The sequence below is a fragment of the Diaporthe batatas genome (assembly GCF_019321695.1).
Source record: "Diaporthe batatas strain CRI 302-4 chromosome Unknown Contig00006, whole genome shotgun sequence".
Taxonomy (NCBI): domain Eukaryota; kingdom Fungi; phylum Ascomycota; class Sordariomycetes; order Diaporthales; family Diaporthaceae; genus Diaporthe; species Diaporthe batatas.
Genome location: NW_025408553.1, coordinates 1,533,397 through 1,551,210, shown reverse-complemented (window position 1 = coordinate 1,551,210; position 17,814 = coordinate 1,533,397). Strand labels below are relative to the sequence as shown.

The following is a 17,814-nucleotide window of genomic DNA, read 5'->3' as shown; positions in this document are numbered from 1 at the left end:
GGTCCTTTATAAGGTCGAAGCGCTGGTTTGTTTGCGTGCAGGGTTGTTGGAGGGCCCAGTGAATCACCATGGTGATGGGATGAAGTCTGGTGACGCGGTCGCGACGCGTGCGCGGGCAGGAGGCCCATGGGGCGTGACGGAGGTGAGTGACTGGCTTCCCACTCGTAACCCAGACGACCAGGTCAATCGAGGCTTGCCCCGCCACTTCAATACTTTCTATCTCAACTACAGCCCCTTTTGTCAAATAACTTTGGAGAATGCTCATGCAATTGATCTCGAGCGATACACTCCTGGCCATGTGTATCGATGCGGGACGCCCGGGCCCCGGGGTGGCCAACACCACCTCGTCCGTACGAGGAAATACACAGAGAACAGAAAAGCTTGCTGTAACTTGTAGGTTTCACTTTTTCTTCAAATTAAAATATATTACTTGGTAGATGGATTCCTAGGTTCACCTTGCGGTTGTCATCTTTGCTGACGGACTTGCTGACATTTTGGCTGACAGTCTCCAGTGGCTGACATCGTGGCAAGAGGCGAAGAGGCGAGGCTGAAACCGCTCGCTTTGCATCCAATCCTACCGTAGCCTTTTGCGAGTATTCCTCCATGTCAAAACTACCGCATGACTGGGTATAAGAGTCAGATTGAGGCCTCGCAGAAATCTTTTATGAACATCACAATCAACATCAACGTCAACAGTCTCACCTGCACTACATTCTCAAAGTTTTCATCACAAACCATTGACATTATCAGTCTACAATTTCTTCAAAATGCAATTCTTCCAACTATCGGTTTTCTTGGCGCTCGCCGCTGCTGCGGTTGCTACCCCGATCGAGCTTGAGAGCCGCAGCCTGTTTGGTTGCTACAGGGATGTCGCCGCAACTCAGGTCGATTGTCTCGAGGCTTGCGGTGACACGGCTGCTACGGACTGCACCAATGCATGGTATGTTTTGCTAAAACCCTGTGGGATATTTTTGGCGGACCAACACTGACTGTTTCATGTGTTTAGCTCACTTGCTGCGACCCAAGGCTACCTGGCGTGCAACAAGAACTAGGAGTGCCTGGAAGCAATATATGAAGAGCTGTGGAAGTATGGGTTTGATTGGTTTACATCAGGAAAACGTAGTTAAGATACAAGACTGAATGACATTGTGATCTCGCCAACTTTACACTATGATTGAGGTGACCAGCCTTCCAAGATTGCCATGGCATCATGCCTCTTGTCCTCGGTATAGCAGTCCATGGGTCTCTATTAAATGGCGCATTATCGAATCAAACTCAGTACCAATCTCAATCAGTACTTCTCGAAAATTGACACACTTAGACGTCCACTCGAGACTCATATGGCTTGGAGATATCTGACCACTCCCCATAATTGCCCCTCTTCTTCTGTTACAATTGCCGCAGACCAGCTCCTCATTGCTATCCAACACGCCTCCACACGGCCTTGTGCGCTGGCTCGCCAGCTAGTTCACAAGGTAAATTGGACTAAACAAGGCTGTGGTCGTCCAAATATTGTCCCTAATTATGTCTTTGACCCCGGAAGTCCAGGGGAATGCGGTCGAGCTTTTGTGAAAGAAGGTCCCCCCGGTCATCGTGACGAGAAGTCTTAGCGACGCCAAGCAGCTTCAAACGTGGCGGGACGAGATGAGATCCAAGATCGCGGGCGTGGCTGCCATGCACGAAGATCTGACCGAAGCCACATATATGATCATGATTTGGGAGCATCTGCGGGCACAGTCTGCGAGACCGAAGAATAAGCCTGACTTGTTCACAAAGTCAAGATCATGCATTACTGATCCGCCGTGTGTTCAGGTCATTACCTGCCATTACGTTGCCCACAACCGGGTTCAAATTCCTCGCAGCATAGAATTAAATGATCCAGGAAGTCCACAAGAAGGATGAACACGGTCGTTCGGTCAGCTGGTCCACAGCTACTCATCCACACTGCATGGTGGATGCGAGCCTCGCGCAAGGCACCGTTGACACGGGCACTAAAATTCAAGACAAAGGAACACTGGCACCGGAATTGATTAACTGTTCACCACCGATGCCTAGGCGTGAGCACCGCTGGTTGGGTGCAGTCTGCGTGCCAAGTGTCTCGGCAGCGCTGGTGCAATAACGCCTTCGATCACGGAATATGCTGAAAACGAGCAAAAGCGACACAAGCCGGGTGAGATCTAGGGCTGGGAGGCCGTTTTCTTATGATCGCTTTCGGAAGGTGGCTCAGCACCCATGTAACCACTGTACCACAGAAGAGCACGCATGTCTCACAGGGTATGTGAGAAACCCACTGAGCCGGTTGGAACAACACTTGGCGCGGGCTTCTGCTCGGCACAAACCGACTTGGACCCTTGCGAAGGAAGGGAACTAGAAGCAATGGAAAAATCCAGCCTGGCCTCGCCCTGGACGCCACTCAGTTATGTGATAATTTCCTTGGAAAATACTGAGCAATGTACTGGTGAGCATTGGATCACAGTTAGGCAAAAGTACTGTTGCACCACTCGCGCTGCGGATGATGTGCGGATACCAAGACCACCACGCGCCGAGAGGTATGATCGGTACCTAGCTACGCTTGGCACATCGTCGTGCATTCGTTACCCTTTGATTGCGGAGGTATAAAGGCTGCCCAGGGCCTGTCCTTATCTAGCATGAGGGTTCCACCTTACCTCTTACTTAGTACATACCAGGCTGTGTTGTGATTGCGACTGACACAGTCCACGATGGTCGACCACAGAGGGGCCGCATCCCCTAAAGACGCCGAGCAATACAACTCGGTCCTTGCCCATGGCGGCGACTCCTCTCCCGATTACGCAAGCGGGCAGGTCCAGGATGAGCAGGCTTTCAAGTTCTCCGAGTCGCGGAAGATCGGCGTGACGGGGGCCGTGTTCCTCATATTGAACAAGATGATCGGGACAGGAAGTGAGCCCCCCTTGCCCAACCTCACACAAAGAACTTTCCCCCGTGCCGCGCAAATATTAACGGAAACCACCAACTAGTTTTCTCCACCCCGTCCGGGATCTTCGCATCAACAGGCTCGGTCGGAATAAGCATCATCCTGTGGCTGATCGGCGGGATCCTCACCTTCGCAGGCCTATCCGTCTTCCTCGAATTCGGCCTCGCCATCCCCAGGTCCGGTGGCGAGAAGAACTACCTCGAGCGCGTGTACCGCCACCCGCGGTACCTGGCGACCTGCGTGCTCGCCTCGCAGATGATACTGCTGGGCTTCTCTTCGGGCAACTCGCTAGCCTTTGGGCGCTACGTCCTCTTCGCCTCTGGGTCGTCCGAGCCGGACGGGTGGACGGCTAGAGGCCTTGGTATCGCGTGCGTCACGTTCGCCGTGGGCTTGCACTCCGTGCTTCCGAAGTGGGGTCTGAGGCTTGTGAACGTGCTGGGCGTCTTCAAGGTGGTGATCCTTTTGTTCATCGTGTTCAGCGGCTTTGCCGCCCTTGCGGGACGGCGACTGGTGCCGAACCCGCACAACTTTGACAACGCGTTTCGCATCGAGGAAGGCGATGGCTATGGGAACGGCGGCGCTTACGGATATGCGACGGCCCTCCTGCGGATCGTCTATAGCTACAAGGGGTGGGAGAACGCGAACTACGTGGTCGGAGAGCTCAAGAACCCGAAGCGGACGCTCGCCGTCGCCGCGCCGCTGGCCGTGGGCGGAGTCACAGTGCTGTACCTGCTTGCGAATGTGGCTTATTTCGCCGCGATCCCCAAGAGCGACCTAGCCAAGTCGGAGGTCATCGTGGCTGGGCTCTTCTTCCGCAACGTCTTCGGACAGAGTGCAGGTGCCAGGAGTCTCCCGGCGTTTGTGGCTCTGAGCAACTTGGGCAACGTCCTCGCTGTGTCTTTCGCACATGCGAGACTGAACCAGGAGCTGGGAAAGGAGGGCATGCTGCCTTTCAGCAGGTTTTGGGCGTCGAACAAGCCGAGCAATGCGCCTGCGGCTTCGGTAAGTGCCAAGTTTCACGGAAGCTGTTAGGAAGATGGAGTTGCTAAATGTGTCGGATAGCTGTTCCTGCACTGGCTCATTACCGTCATCGTTCTCGTGGCGCCACCTGCGGGCCCCGCGTACAACTTTATCGTTGATCTATACAGTCAGTCTCGGTCATCTGTGACTCCATGCTCCGAGCAGATTACTAACAAGGCCAAAAGCGTACCCTGGCGTGTGGATCAACGGATTCGTGGCAGCCGGGCTCATCTACCTACAGTTCAAGAAGTCAGAGAATTGGTCGTCACCATGGCACACCTACCTCCCGGTCACACTATTGTTCCTCGCGATGAACGTCTTCCTAGCCATCGTGCCATTCATACCGCCGACAGGCAGCTGGGATGCTGAGGGCTACCCGTACTATGTCTTCCCCGTAGTCGGCGTCGGTGTTCTGATACTCGGTGGCTTTTACTGGACTATTTGGACAAAGGTGCTGCCCAGCATCGGCGGTTACAAGGTGGTAGCGGAGCGGAGTGTAACCGACGATGGTGCTGAGGTGGTGACATATATTAAAGTGCGGACGAAGGATGGGTCCAGAGTTCACTGATAAATCATCACTGATATGTAGGAGTTTGCGCTTAGGCACGGGGCGAGTTCGTGGGTGACTTTACACAGCTTCATAATAGGATACTCTTCAAAGCAGCCACAGGGCAGTGGAGCGTGGTTGGCCTTCCCGCCACTGCGAACAGAAAATCTCTCAAGCACGACGATGTGATGTAGTCTACACGCCAGGACACCTCAGGTCCATGCCATGACTCGCTGTTGTGCGGTGGGATTCCCAGAGACGCACTCGACCAGGGAGATGAGCATGATAAAATGCGTTGGGTCTTGTCTCTTGTTAAAGACCTCGGTTATCAACGACTTCAATGTTACCTCTGGATTCTTGTGGATGGGGAGGCATCACTGCTGTCAAGTGTGGATCCTGGATGCTGAGATGAAGGCATCCTGACGTTCATAGACCAATCAGACGTCGCAACAGCCACAGGGCAGCAAGACATATTACCTAAGACTGTTAGTGGAATAGGTTGCATTGGTGACGGTGAGCTCCTGGAGTCCTGGTACAGGTTGACTTTGACGTTGAACTTGGCGTGTGGGGGTGGGGTGATGGTTGCAAGTAACCTGATGAAACCTGCCATTCGGATCCGATCGACCGCAAGTGTCGGCCAGTCAGCCCGTGGGCATGTGGCGTCTGCCGACGTCGCACACCCTCAACGGTATGCCCGTCTACTTGGCTACTCAAAGTATGCAGCTTGCGGCACAATCACGGCGGGCTGTGTTGCAGGTTGGATGGATGTGACCATACAAAGAAATGCAGTGGAAGCTTCATGGAATCAGTATAGAAGCTGGACGGGGGGAAGTCGGGGCTGCAACATGCAACCACCCTCGCATCTGACACAGGGGAGGCGCATGTGGCTTCCAGGCTGCCCCGGTTGCCCGGCAATGGCTCTAATGTTTGGTACTACGGGATGCCCTCAGGCATTTCGGCGTGGGGAAGTTGGCGGGAGAGGGGGAAGAAACTATAGGTCTCCACCGACTGCTATAAGAGGCCTAGGCTCCCGGTGGTATGGGTCAAGTGCCGGGCAAATCCAGGCAAGCTCCAACCAAAACCAAGCATTGGATTGGAATGGGAGGCGAAGACGCAGGTAATCAGCCAGCACACGTGCGAAGTTTACAGGGGAGTGAACACGGGAGGCAGCAATTCTCGCAACGGGCACACGAGCAAACAGCAGTGCCACCTCGAGGCCTATGCATCGTCTGCCCATTCTAGTCATGATCGAATCACTGCTCTATATTTAGAGCCCATCTACGGTTCTGTGGTATCTGTCTACGGAGTACTATGTACTGTAGATATCAGTAGGCTGAAATGGTCATTCCTGTTGCTGACCTTATCAGCCGACCTTCTCCACTGTTGGACCAGCACCAGTCTCCATTCCCCTCCACCCCGAGTCTGGACCTGTACCTATCTGATCCTAGTGTGAATGCGGTTGGAGATAAGAATACCGTTTGGTTTAGTGCACAACAGCGTGTGCAACGTTTGTTGCCAGTGTGTGTGGAATCAAGAGTTGCATCCCGTTGCCACCATTTCCACCCTCTCGGCACCGCTCTGATGATACTCTCCAAGTCTGAGGTCACTCATCTGATAAGAAGCCATTTCCTGCCCACTGCCCTAGATCTGCTGTCCAGTTGCCGTGCTGATTGCATGCCTGTCGTGCCTGTCTGTGTGTTTCGATCCTTGGCCCCAATGTAAGGTAACATCTGATTCTGGCCCGGGCACCCCTGTCGCCCCGGGGCTTCTTCGTATCGACACCGTTGCCCGTCAACGTGGACCATTCTGCTATCAGCTCAGTCCAGGTCAGGGGACACAAGACAGGGACGGGCACTTCTTACCCCAGGGTCCCAATCCGCCGTCCCCTTTTTGTACGCGCTGAGATCCGCTTGAATTTAATAGTCCGCGGTCGTGCGTCTTTCCCCGTCTGCTCCCGCGACAGACACAGCGGTCTATTGTCGGCTTGTCCTACTCTTTTTTGACCCGGGAATCGTGCCAATTCATCCTGCCCATTCCAGCGCGGGTCCGACATCCGTTGCCAACACCAACGGCCCGGCTTGACTGTTCGCCTTATTCGTCCATACCTCTCTACCCTGACCACGGGCGGTGTACCCGGACTGCTATCCAAGATGGTCAACCTCGCAGCCACAAAGATTGGCCCTGTGCGATGTGCGTGGGAACCCAATTCGACCCCGACTTGTCTTGTATACTGACCAATCTGCCGCGTCGCAGATAATTCGCCATGGACACAGGTCACCATCCTCGGTTTCGTGACCTTTTGCTCGGTGGGCATGTTCAGCGCAGTTTCGAACCTGGGCGCTGGTGGCACACAAGATACCCAGCTTTCTGACACGGCAAACGGTGTGCTCTATGGCTGTTTTGCCATCGCCGGCTTCTTTGCTGGTTCGGTAAATGTACGTGTTTTTCCTGGATTCCCCTTCCCCCCTGGGCGAGTCGAGTCAGCGCGAGATGGGGGGACCTGCGCCGCACCCGCCCCGCGGGACATTGGCATATTGGCCCCAGAACCCCAGACCAAGCCAGCCCACTGCGGTGGCAAGGAACCGAGCGCCGATCGCTGACTGCCCCCTGACAGAACATGCTGGGCCCGAGGCTCACCCTCTCTATCGGCACAACGGGATACGCGCTCTACATCGGCTCTCTCTGGGCTTTCCAGGTCCACGGCACACGATGGTTCCTCATTCTCGCCGGTGGAATCTTGGGCGTCACGGCTTCCCTGCTGTGGGCGGCGCAGGGAGCCATCATGATGGCGGAGCCCCTTGAAAAGGACAAGGGCCGATCCTTCTCGCTGTTCTGGGCCCTCTTCCAGATGGGAACACTGGTCGGCGCCGCCATTGCACTCGGCATCCAGGCACACTCGACCCTCCCTGGTGTCTCTACTGGTGTTTACCTGGCCTTCCTGATCATCATGCTGACGGCCGTGGTTACGTCCTGGCTCATTCTGCCGCCTCACCTTGTTGTGCGCGGTGACGGAACCGTCGTCGAGATCGAGGAAGCAATCACGCCCAAGCAGGAGTTCAAGGAGATCTGGAAGCTGCTGAGGGACTGGCGCATGATTGCCCTCTTCCCCATGTTCTTCTCGTCCAACTACTTCTACGCATACCAGGGTGCAATCACAACCGCCCTGTTCAACGGCCGCACGCGAGCCCTGGTTGCACTCCTGACCGGTGTCGGCTCTATCCTCGGCTCCATCATCATCGGACAGCTCACAGACAACCTCCCTGGTGGTCGCCGCAAGCGTGCCCTCATGGCCACAGCAGCCGTTGCTATTCTCAACTGCGTCATCTGGGGCGCCGGCCTTGGATTCCAGGTCCAGTTCAACCGTGCTAACACCTCCGTCCGCGGCGTCGAGATTCCCTGGGACTGGACCGTCGGCGTCTCCGCGGGACCCATCATACTACTGCTGGCTTATTACTTGGCCGATGCCATGTTCCAGGGTCTCGCCTACTACACCATGTCGTCCCTTACCAACGAGCCGTTCAAGCTTGCCCGTATGGCGGGTTACTATAAGGGTGTCCAATCGGCTGGTGCTGCTGTGTCTTTCGGCATGGATGCCGTCAAGGTGAGTCCGGCTCTTCGAAACGCCACCATGATTCTGTAATTCTCTTTGTTCGGCCATTGCTAAAGTCCACCTCAGACCCCATATCTCGCCGAGCACCTCGTCTCCTGGCTCCTCCTGCTGGTCTCCCTCCCGCTCTGCGCCTGGGTCCTGTGGGGCGTTCGTGACACCAACTACGAAGTCGAGGATGTCAAGCATGTCGAAGATATTCCTGAAGGCGCCATCACTGGCATCGCACTGCCGCCTGGACATGCTCCCGGCGAGCAAATCCCCGAGGACGGAATCAAGACCTCTCCCGAGATCAAGGTCAAGGGAAGCGACAGCTCATAGTGTGGTTCGCGCTTTTGACATTTGATCTGTTGCACGGCTACCTGCCTTGGTCTAGATGTGTATCTCGGGACTGGATCCCCGAAACGCAATGACCAAGGGTGGGCGATAGACCGGATATATACCTGGGTACTTGCAACTAGAAGCATACTAGTATAATATGACATTAATCCTACAAGCTTTTCAGTGTTGGCACGTGTATGCAGCTCACCGACTGGTTGACGATTTGGCCCATCATGGTCGTCTGCAATTGTAGGAAGGCGCCCCTTCACGTTCAGGATCCAAGATCGATCTGGATAACATCGTGTGACGTCTGCAGAACGCTGCGAAGAACCACCCCACTAGGCGCTCTCCTGCCATTCAGGAACCGAGGAACTATCTCACGCGCGCCGATCCGGGAATAGCGCTAGGTAGGCTAAGCTTCGCGGAGGGATGCTGTTGGTGCAGCGCCACAGACGCACGGTGACGGAGCTTGGGGCCAATCGCCTCGGCTGGACTTATCTGAGCCTTGGGGTGGTTCGACTGGCAGGTAGGCAGATTATATATCAACTACCAACTTGTCGCAAGGGCCATGACCTCTGTATGGCCCTTATTCCCGGTCTTTATTGTTGCATTGTTTGCTCGATGTGAATTTATCCATATCCCAGAAGAAAGACTATGAAGGGCATACAGACCGTGCAAGCTAGCCGAGAGGACAGGAGGCGGTCCTTTGGGATCGGCGGTGCTGGAAACATCCGTACGTCACATGCTCGCTCGAGCCGATGATCTTGTGGTCCTGAGAGTAAAGCTTTTCTGATGAATCCATCCAACAGGCACCAGAGCCGAAGCAGTTGTCCACGACGTGCTCCCTTCCGAGCGGTTGGACCAGCGGCGGCGGAGCAGTGTCCTGAGCAAGGTGTCATCCTCCACCTCTGGGTCTGGAAGCTGGAAGGACGTGAAGGAGTTTTTCCGGAACCAAGTCAAATAAGAGCTAAGAAGCTTTCGCTAGCCTCAGCTAGGCCTATCGAGAAGCAATGGAAGGATTAGGGACGGATGGAATGAGAGGTTGCCTAGCCCTTCCAGAATACTCACAAAATGTTGCAAGACTGGTGCTCCAGGATGTTGCAACCACGAGAGGCGGCCTTCACGGTCATGTATTATGGCCTGATACACATATTTCCAAGTCCAATTATCATGTTTTTGGTTCATGCGCTTGTCACATGCCTTGCCAAGCCCATGACACGGGCCAGCCTACCTAGGTACTTAGGTAGTACCTAGGTACGCCGCCCTTCTAATAGATCTCGACCTGAACCTTGACCGAGCCATTCTTTGGCTGAGGCACGATCGCGTCGTGGTCGTACTCGATGTCCTCGATGGTCGTGTCCACCAACCGCGCCCGTGGCAGGACTCGCAGGACCAAAGCGGCCGTGAGGAGGTAGAGCTCGCAATATGCCAGGCTAAATTAGAATCAATGGTCAGCTGAATGAGTCCAAAACACATTGACATTATCTAAGTCACTCACTCCTTGCCAAGACAAGCCCGACTCCCCTTTCCAAACGAGATGAGATGCTTTTCAAGCGCATAATTCTGCCGCCCGTCCTCTAGCAGGAACCGCTCCGGGATGAACTCCTTGGGGTCCGGGAACAAGCTCTCATTCGTGTGCTGGATGATGGAGGTCATGCTTAAGGGTGTGCCGCGCGGTATAACCCAGACGGTCTTGCCGTCCTCACTCTTGTAGACCAAGTCCTCGTCGCGCGCGATCCGGGAGGATCGGTGTGCGATTCCGGGCATCAGGCGGAGGGTCTCGTGGATCACGGCCCAGAGGTATGGCCGCTGTTCGAGGTCTGTCCACTTGAGGTTTAGCGGGTCAGCGCCTTTTAGGGAGTCTTGCAGGCGGGCCAGGGTTTCAGGTTGGGAGAGGAGGTAGTAGGTTATGCAAGCGAGGGATGCCTAAGGAGTACCGTTGTCAGTACTTAAGTATACATTGTGTCAAACATGCGAGGAGCCTGGGGGAGAGGGGGAGTACATACAGCAGTTGTCTCTGTACCAGCAAGCAAGAGATTGAATCCTTCTCCAGAGAGGCGATCTATAGACTTCTCTTGCTCTGGTAATTGGTCGTTGGCCATCAGGTCGGCGAAAATCCTCCCATTCTCCTTGTTGTCGATGGCCTTCTGAATGTGCCCAGGTATGACCACCTGCAACTGGTACATCAGGTTCTTCATATCCTCACCCATGTAATTCGCAAAATACGGCGCAACAGCAACCGCAGCCCTCGCAGGCGCCAAGTGGCGCATCATGTAAGCGCTGTTGAAAAAGCTCTTTGCCCAGCTGCCAAAGTTCGGCAGCCATCCGTCCTGGTCTACGAAGCCCATCGGCTCGCCAAACGAATATTGCGAGATGATATCAGCCGTGTAGCAGTTGAAAGCCTCCTTGATATCGAACACGCCCCGTGTGCGGAGCAGCTTGTCGCATGTTCGCTGCGTGAAGTCGTGGACCTCGCCTTCGAGCTTCAGCATCTGGCCGCGGGAGAAGAACTTATTCATAGGCAGCCTCCGTGTCCGGTGCAGCTCGTGCGACACGGTTGAGAATCCGCCGAGGAGGATGGGGCCCGTGGCGCCTGTGTTCAGGAAGTGCTGCCACTTGTCGCGCTTCCTGTTGCCCATGGCGTAGATCTCGTCGACGAACCTGGGGTCGTCGCAGTGCAGCTCTTCGGGATTGATCCTCACTATCGGGCCTTTTTCGATCGGTCAGTGATGAAAGACGTTTTGGCCACCTTGGACTCAATACGGTACCGTATTCTTCGTGCATTCGTCGGATCTCATGGCCGTAGCGACCAGCCAGGATCCAGTCGTAGTATCCTTCGTAGAAGAATCCCATCGCAGCCAATTTGGGGCCTGGGAAGCGATAAAGAGGATGAAGAGGGGAGATGTTGTACAAAGCGATGGCTACTCGATAAGCGAACCATATTCCAAAGAGGCTGGCCAGGCTTCTCGCCGATAGCAGCATACCGAGTCCAACCCCATCGAGTTCGAACGACTTCGTGGTAGCCATCCCGAATACCGGCATTCGAGCCAAGTTCTGGATGATGACTGAAGTATGAAGACAGCTAAAGACAGGACTTTTCTTGTGCTGACAGATCGAGGTGTGCTTATCGGCATTTATACCATTCGGAATTGATTCGCGCAGCGTAAGCAGCCCGGCCTATCAATTTGGTCCTCGCCATTGATTCCAAGCGCTTGCGACCCACCCAGCAAAGTCTGCATGTGATCGCTCTCGCCACGGCTCGAGTGCGGAGCAACGTAGAAACCAGCATGCGCTCGATGGTGGGTGGTTCTCATCCCCTTTACGGGCAAGGGAATTTTAGTTGATGGGTCACTTCCAGGGTTCGAGGAACCTGCCGAGGCATGGTTTCGTTAGCAATCATGAAATAGACTGCTCCACATAATTATGGATTCAACAGATTCTAAAATCTAGGCAGCACGATTCTTCGTTTTCAGTTAGCCGTACCCAAGACACAATGAAGTATAAAATTGCCATTGCAGTCCTTTTGTTTGACTCCCGGGACGAACTTTTAGTTGACCTGAAACCCAGTCGTTCCATGCGTCATGAAGCTTCCCCTGGCCTTCAGATTCCTGCAAAACTTGTCGACCCTTTCACATTAGTTGACATCAGAATTTCTCCAGTACTGTTGCTTCTTGTCAGATTTCATATATCATAAAAGTTGACGAGAGAGGGTGACCTGATCGAAGTGGTTTCGTTTCTAATCCCCAGACATATGAAACGTACCTCGGTATGTGGCGCCTTCATACAGTGGATGGACGAGAGACAGACCCGAAGACACCATCTGCGTCAGCATGGCGCATTATTTCCAAGGTTGGCTTGCGCGTACACTTGCAGCGTTTTGGATGTTGTTTTGGTGACCGAGCCTTTGTATCAATTGATATAATAAGTGGAGCCGGCGTTCCTCATCTCTTCGTACTCTAGTCGCTCTGCTGTCTTCATCTTTCATGACGTGGTGTCGACACACATTATTATGATTTTTATTCACTTTAGACAAAGCAAGCCACCGAGCTGAATTTATCGTTGAACTTCCCGGGGATGAGATAGTTTGTACCACTCGCATTCCAACGATCCCCTGTACACGTCGCGTCGCTAAATTGCCAGATTATCATGTTAGCCAAGCAACAGATAGAAACAGTAACTGGGTAGAGGAGCGCACGTATAGAAATAACATTCAGGACCTCCTGTATCCACCGAACTAACGCTGTCGTTGTAATCTGATGGAAAGTTGACTTATAAATCCAACGTTAGCAATAACATTCGTTGACCAGGCACAACTTGCAATTGTCCAGAGCTGCATGAGAACATACTGCACGTGTTCACTGGCACAGTAAGATTCGTGCAGTCAGAGGCCAGAGACGCCTGGTTGCAAATCTCCACATTCCTCGCCGTCGCAATCGCAGATGTAGCAGAGGTCGTCGTCGACCTCGTCGTACTACTGGTACTCGCGGTTGTACCCGACGGCGTTAATGATGCGGCAGACGTTGTGGCGGAATCTGCGCCCGCGCTGGTAGTCGCCTCTGCCGTTGCAGGACTCCCTCCACTGCTGTCTCGCTGGCTGAGCCCCACACCGAGTCCAACTCCTAGTCCTATCGCCAAGATGAGCACCAACCCTATGATGATACCCCAGAATGCGACGATGGGTAGGCCGGCGACTCGCTTCTTCCTCCTCCCTGTTTCGTCAGGCTGTTCAGCATGTGGCGAGTTATACCCGTTGTTCTTTGAGGACTGAACGTTGTACGGCGGTGCTAACGCGTACTGTTGGCTCGGTGGTAACGCTTCGAGACCATCGACTGCCACGGTCTGGGGGAGGTCGTGGCCGTTAGGGGCCATCTCGGGCCCATAGCTGTTTTGAAGATCCGAGCTTGCCATTTTGTATATGGACTTTTTTCGGCGCTTGCCCACCGCGATGACCGGCCTGGCTGCGCTGTACGACTTCCGAAAGTACCTGCGCAGCTGTATAGACCGTATAGAGTCCGAATATCCCGCAAGGCTACCTAGGTGTTCAGATAGCGTACTAGTAGTCGGCTATGGTCGTTCACCGTATCAAGCCCAGGAATTGTGGACTTTTGTATGAAAAGGGGGAGGGAGACGCGAACATGTTGAATGAACTTCAATAGCTGGCCATGGATTCTGATCCCTGGCCTTCTTATTGTGGGGCTCCGCATAATTGGGAATTCTGATACGCAGATCCTGTCCTTATTAGGTGCCGAGCCTGACATTGGGCGGTGAAAATACAGTGGGACGAGATGGCTCAGCTGGGGCTTAGGCAGGCTGACTTTCAGCTTGTTCGCGGACTATAAATGGAACGCCGCAACGTGAAACCGCCGAGCAGGAGCGGTACCCTAGTTATTGATAAAATCATTTGCTCAGAGTGCTCTGTTGCTGTGCTGGCGGAATCAAAAGGCTTCACGTTATTTGTTGTGAAAAGCCTCCATCCTGTATATATGTTGTGGCCACGATGTTCTCCACCAGTTTACATCTTCTGGTCCTTTGCTTTGGGTCTTTCGCATTCCAGAATCTTATGCGCATTACGGGCCGGTACAGTACTTCCCGCCTTACTCAGCCTGCAGCCGCTCTGCGAAGCTCCATCATAGATCAACCACGGCAGAGCGGACTTGTGGCGGTCTATCCTCCACTATCTGGTCCAAGTTTGTTTGGTGATTCATCATGACTTTGCCATCACGAAAAAATCCTCGCCAGGTATCCTCTGACGCCGTGCAAACGCGATGAGAGGCACTTTGCACAGTGCCCTGGCCTTACCCTACAAGGGTAGGTAGGGTAGCTTTTCCTCCGTCAATATTGGTACCCACCAAGCACGGCGAAGATAATTGTGGGTCGTAAAGCCACAAGCATTTGAACGGATTTAATCGGTAATAGACTCGGACTGGGCTTACGGTGGCTGTCGACTACACAGTACGTGAAGCTGTCGCTCGCAATTTGCGCTATGTTCTACCAGCAGCAACGGCTTCGTTTTTCTTGCTGCTAATAACCCACAGGAGTGGTTTGATGCGATGAGTTACTTCGTAGCAGCTGAAAGCCCATTGCGGTGTTTTTCGACGGGTCTACGTTGTGGTACCTCGCTCCAAGCTGTTCAAGAGTTGCATACTAACTTCACCAGTCAAGTTGTAACTACACCGTGACATTTCATCGAGTTTCTCAGAAACACAGGCACGCGCAGAGTTCGGACAACTTCTTCCATCGACAGCGGGTTCCTCTTTCAAATTTGGGTTCAAAACACCAAAAACACCGTTAGCAAGCAAAGCGATGACTAACACATGTTGAAGGAAGATCTTCATGAGACCGCTCTGACAGCAGCCAAGCGTTGGATTAGCAGAGCGCGCCATAGTAGCTCTTTTTCACGCACAAAGACCTGCTAGTAACCAAGCAATTCACTCCTAGTATTCCCTAAGGAATCATACCGTGCGCCATAACTCCGACAGCAAGTGATATAAATCAACACACCAATTTCTTTGACGTTCGAGATGGGCTGATAACTCAGCACGTGCGGGACATTGACAGAATCCCCTAGCCTTCATTTGACACTACTTCCCGCGCACAGAAGGTCTTGAGCTTCTTGATTGGAAATAAAAGTGGAGGATGTCAAAGACCGACGGGAACATGATCGACTAGGCCTGGTGTGGTGTGAGCCTCAGATTGGCTGGGCGGTGACTCGGGGATGTATATCAGGTGCAAATCACATGCTGCGTCTAAAGCTTTCATGAGCACAATACCTAGGTACTTAAACGAGCCGCTCACCACTCGAGTGGTTTCCTACACCTCTTACCACGACACCCAATTCAAAATAGAATCTACACGATCTCGAGATCTTCAATCTCATACACCATTTTCAAAGATGGGTTTCCAATCTCCATCCAACATACTACATTTGCCCTCTGATCAGCGCCTCTCCGAGCTGGTCAAATTCATTCGTGGTGACACAAACCTCAACGAAGAACAGCTTCCGGGCCTCGCTGATTTGCTAGATGAGTACGCAACCGACTGCATCAGGACACCGTCTGAGGAAGACGTAATACGCCGAATGATCCGGGTTTTCAAGGATTCGACAACCGAACTGTCATACTCTCAGGTCCTAACAATGTACAGTGGCGAGGAACAGCGACTCCTCAACAGGTTCGTTATTGACGCAGAGCCAGCTTCCAGTGTTGGTCAAGACTTTCACATCGGACTCTCATCCGGTGCAATCGAAATGGTTGATGGACTTGACTCGCAGCTAGATAACTTCATTCATTCGGAGCAGCCGACTGCGAGAGGTCACTCACCTGCAGGTGGACATTGCGATCAACTTGCCAATGAAGCCAAGTCCCCAGCGGATGAAGTCCAGAATTGGATCAGTTCTCAACCAGACTTCGCTATATATGACGATTCAGATCACAAGCAGAAGGTTCCTGTGTTCTTCAACAAGGAATTCGAAGGCGGGCGTCACTCTGCCGAGAACGTTCCCCAGATCACCTGCTTCCCGACGACGTCTTACGGAGTCCAGGAGATTGTAAAGCATGCGAAGGCGTTTGACTTAAATGTTCGCGCGGCGGGTTATGGACACTCCTGGTCACCAATGCTTGGGAGACAGGCACAAATTATGATCTCCATCTCGGATGATCACAAGGCTCCTGTGCCCCCGAACACTTCATGTCTTTCTGTCTCGGAACAAGGCGAATCTCCAACTGAACTCAACACGATCACCTTCCAGGGACCACCTAGGGCTGGGTGGAGCCGTCTAGTCCGTGTGGGCGCAGCGGTCACGAATGAACAGTTGAGACGCTGGTGTAATGCTCAGAAAGGGAAACTTGCATCTACGATGCCCATGAACGTCAGCATGGGAGATATTACGCTTGGCGGATCCAACGCTACGATAAGTCATGGAGCAGGCCGAATCCATCCAACCCTCAGTGATCTTGTGCACACAATCGAATACATCGATGTAAATGGATCCATCCAGAAGCTCAGCAAGGACACAGACCCTGAGGGTATGAAGGCTGCAAGCGGCTGCTTTGGACTGCTTGGAATCGTCACTCACATCACCTTCGAGCTGAACCCAATGGCCTACGCAGTCATGAGGCCGCAGAAGCTACACATAACCGAAGCAATCCCGCCCCCACCAGGTAGGGATTACATTTCTTCTGTCAAAATCTTTTCTAATCACTTGAAACAGCTATTAATACGTAGCAGAAATCAGGATCGACCAATTGCCGCCCGGTCTTCGACCAGAAACACATATGACGGAGGAGCAGCGCGCCAAGGCACAAGCCGCTTTTGAAGACAAGGCCCGAAACAAATTCCACGCGGAATGGTTCTGGTTTCCTTACACTTCCAAGGTATGGGTCAATTGCTGGTCGATAACAGATGATCCAGAGGGCGAGGTTGAGTATCCAAGGGACGCCCAAGTTATCTTGCAATGGTTCCAGACCGTGTTGGCCCGGATTTTGCAAGTATCTCAAGCCGTTCAGTATTTACAACACAGACTTCCTTGGGCACAGGTCACCTTGATGTCCACTTTCTCATTCTACGGCATGCCTGACATTACAGATCAACAGCCAGCCGTCAAGACTAAGCTACCCAACGCATTGCACTTCAGTCGCGCATCCCCAAGCATCGGGGGCCTGGACACGGAGATGGAAATCCCGCTACTTCCGATGTCTGGAATACCTCTCTCTGAAACTAGGTTCAGAAACGAGATTGACTTCAGCAATGTGCAGCGCGCGTGGTGGGCTGCCATTCTCACTGCCTACAAGTACCAAGACACATGCCCCCAACGCCTGCCACTCTCGATGCGCATCACAGGTCCATCACAGGTGATCATGGCACCATACCGTGGCCACACACTCGGGAGTGCATGTATCGGGATCCAGACGCTGGAGAATATGCGAGGGAGGCTGTGGCAGGATTACGCCCAGGAAGTCCTCGACCACTGGATGAACTTGAAAGACTCGCGAGGGGAGTATCTCACAACGCGGCCCCACTGGGCCAAGGACTGGTACAGTTTCAAGGTTCGGGGCCAGCCAATGATAGACTATGTGCGGCAGTCCTATGCGCGTGAGATAAAGGAGTTTGTCTTCCGCCTAGGTCAGATCGCCAAGAAGCAGGGCTGGAGTATGGACGAGGCGAGGAGGAGGTTCGGGAACGACGCACTTGATGTGTTGTTTTCTACGAGACATCTCACACCCCTGGGCACCGGGGTGAGATCGCAGGCGCACAAACAAGAACGCTCATTCATCACTACAATACCGGTCATTATTATCAACTGATTGACTATCTCTGAATGAAGGAAACATTGGTTCTATAAAACGATCCGAAGGTCCAAAGACAAAT

The 17,814-nt window shown here is 53.3% G+C and overlaps 6 protein-coding genes across 6 annotated transcripts; 4 read left to right on the top strand and 2 right to left on the bottom strand.

Moving 5' to 3' along the window:
* Positions 1-2,720: 2,720 nt before the first annotated feature.
* On the top strand, positions 2,721-4,714 carry KVR01_005983 (uncharacterized protein; the record flags this gene model as incomplete). Its single annotated transcript, XM_044784431.1, has 5 exons — positions 2,721-2,919; positions 2,997-3,955; positions 4,016-4,100; positions 4,159-4,510; positions 4,684-4,714. 5 exons carry the CDS (start codon positions 2,721-2,723, stop codon positions 4,712-4,714), a joined length of 1,626 nt encoding a protein of 541 aa, XP_044644786.1.
* Positions 4,715-5,596: 882 nt separating this feature from the next.
* Positions 5,597-8,644, top strand: KVR01_006118 (uncharacterized protein). The gene is made up of 4 exons (XM_044792353.1): positions 5,597-6,710; positions 6,774-6,955; positions 7,135-8,121; positions 8,197-8,644. The coding sequence occupies exons 1-4, from the start codon at positions 6,671-6,673 to the stop codon at positions 8,446-8,448; spliced, it is 1,461 nt and encodes a 486-aa protein (XP_044644921.1). The 5' UTR covers positions 5,597-6,670; the 3' UTR covers positions 8,449-8,644.
* Positions 8,645-9,102: 458 nt separating this feature from the next.
* On the top strand, positions 9,103-9,412 carry KVR01_005802 (uncharacterized protein; the record flags this gene model as incomplete). Its single annotated transcript, XM_044786087.1, has 2 exons — positions 9,103-9,181; positions 9,258-9,412. 2 exons carry the CDS (start codon positions 9,103-9,105, stop codon positions 9,410-9,412), a joined length of 234 nt encoding a protein of 77 aa, XP_044644605.1.
* A 303-nt stretch (positions 9,413-9,715) lies between these two features.
* Positions 9,716-11,301, bottom strand: KVR01_006080 (uncharacterized protein; the record flags this gene model as incomplete). The annotated part of the gene is made up of 4 exons (XM_044784962.1): positions 9,716-9,881; positions 9,947-10,374; positions 10,455-11,158; positions 11,217-11,301. 4 exons carry the CDS (start codon positions 11,299-11,301, stop codon positions 9,716-9,718), a joined length of 1,383 nt encoding a protein of 460 aa, XP_044644883.1.
* A 1,618-nt stretch (positions 11,302-12,919) lies between these two features.
* Positions 12,920-13,356, bottom strand: KVR01_006235 (uncharacterized protein; the record flags this gene model as incomplete). The annotated part of the gene is given in 2 exon segments (XM_044791137.1): positions 12,920-13,038; positions 13,056-13,356. The coding sequence occupies 2 exon segments, from the start codon at positions 13,354-13,356 to the stop codon at positions 12,920-12,922; spliced, it is 420 nt and encodes a 139-aa protein (XP_044645038.1).
* Positions 13,357-13,851: 495 nt separating this feature from the next.
* On the top strand, positions 13,852-17,750 carry KVR01_005846 (uncharacterized protein; the record flags this gene model as incomplete). The annotated part of the gene is made up of 3 exons (XM_044785349.1): positions 13,852-15,474; positions 15,592-16,607; positions 16,675-17,750. The coding sequence occupies exons 1-3, from the start codon at positions 15,164-15,166 to the stop codon at positions 17,748-17,750; spliced, it is 2,403 nt and encodes an 800-aa protein (XP_044644649.1). The 5' UTR covers positions 13,852-15,163.
* Between the last annotated feature and the right edge of the window lie 64 nt (positions 17,751-17,814).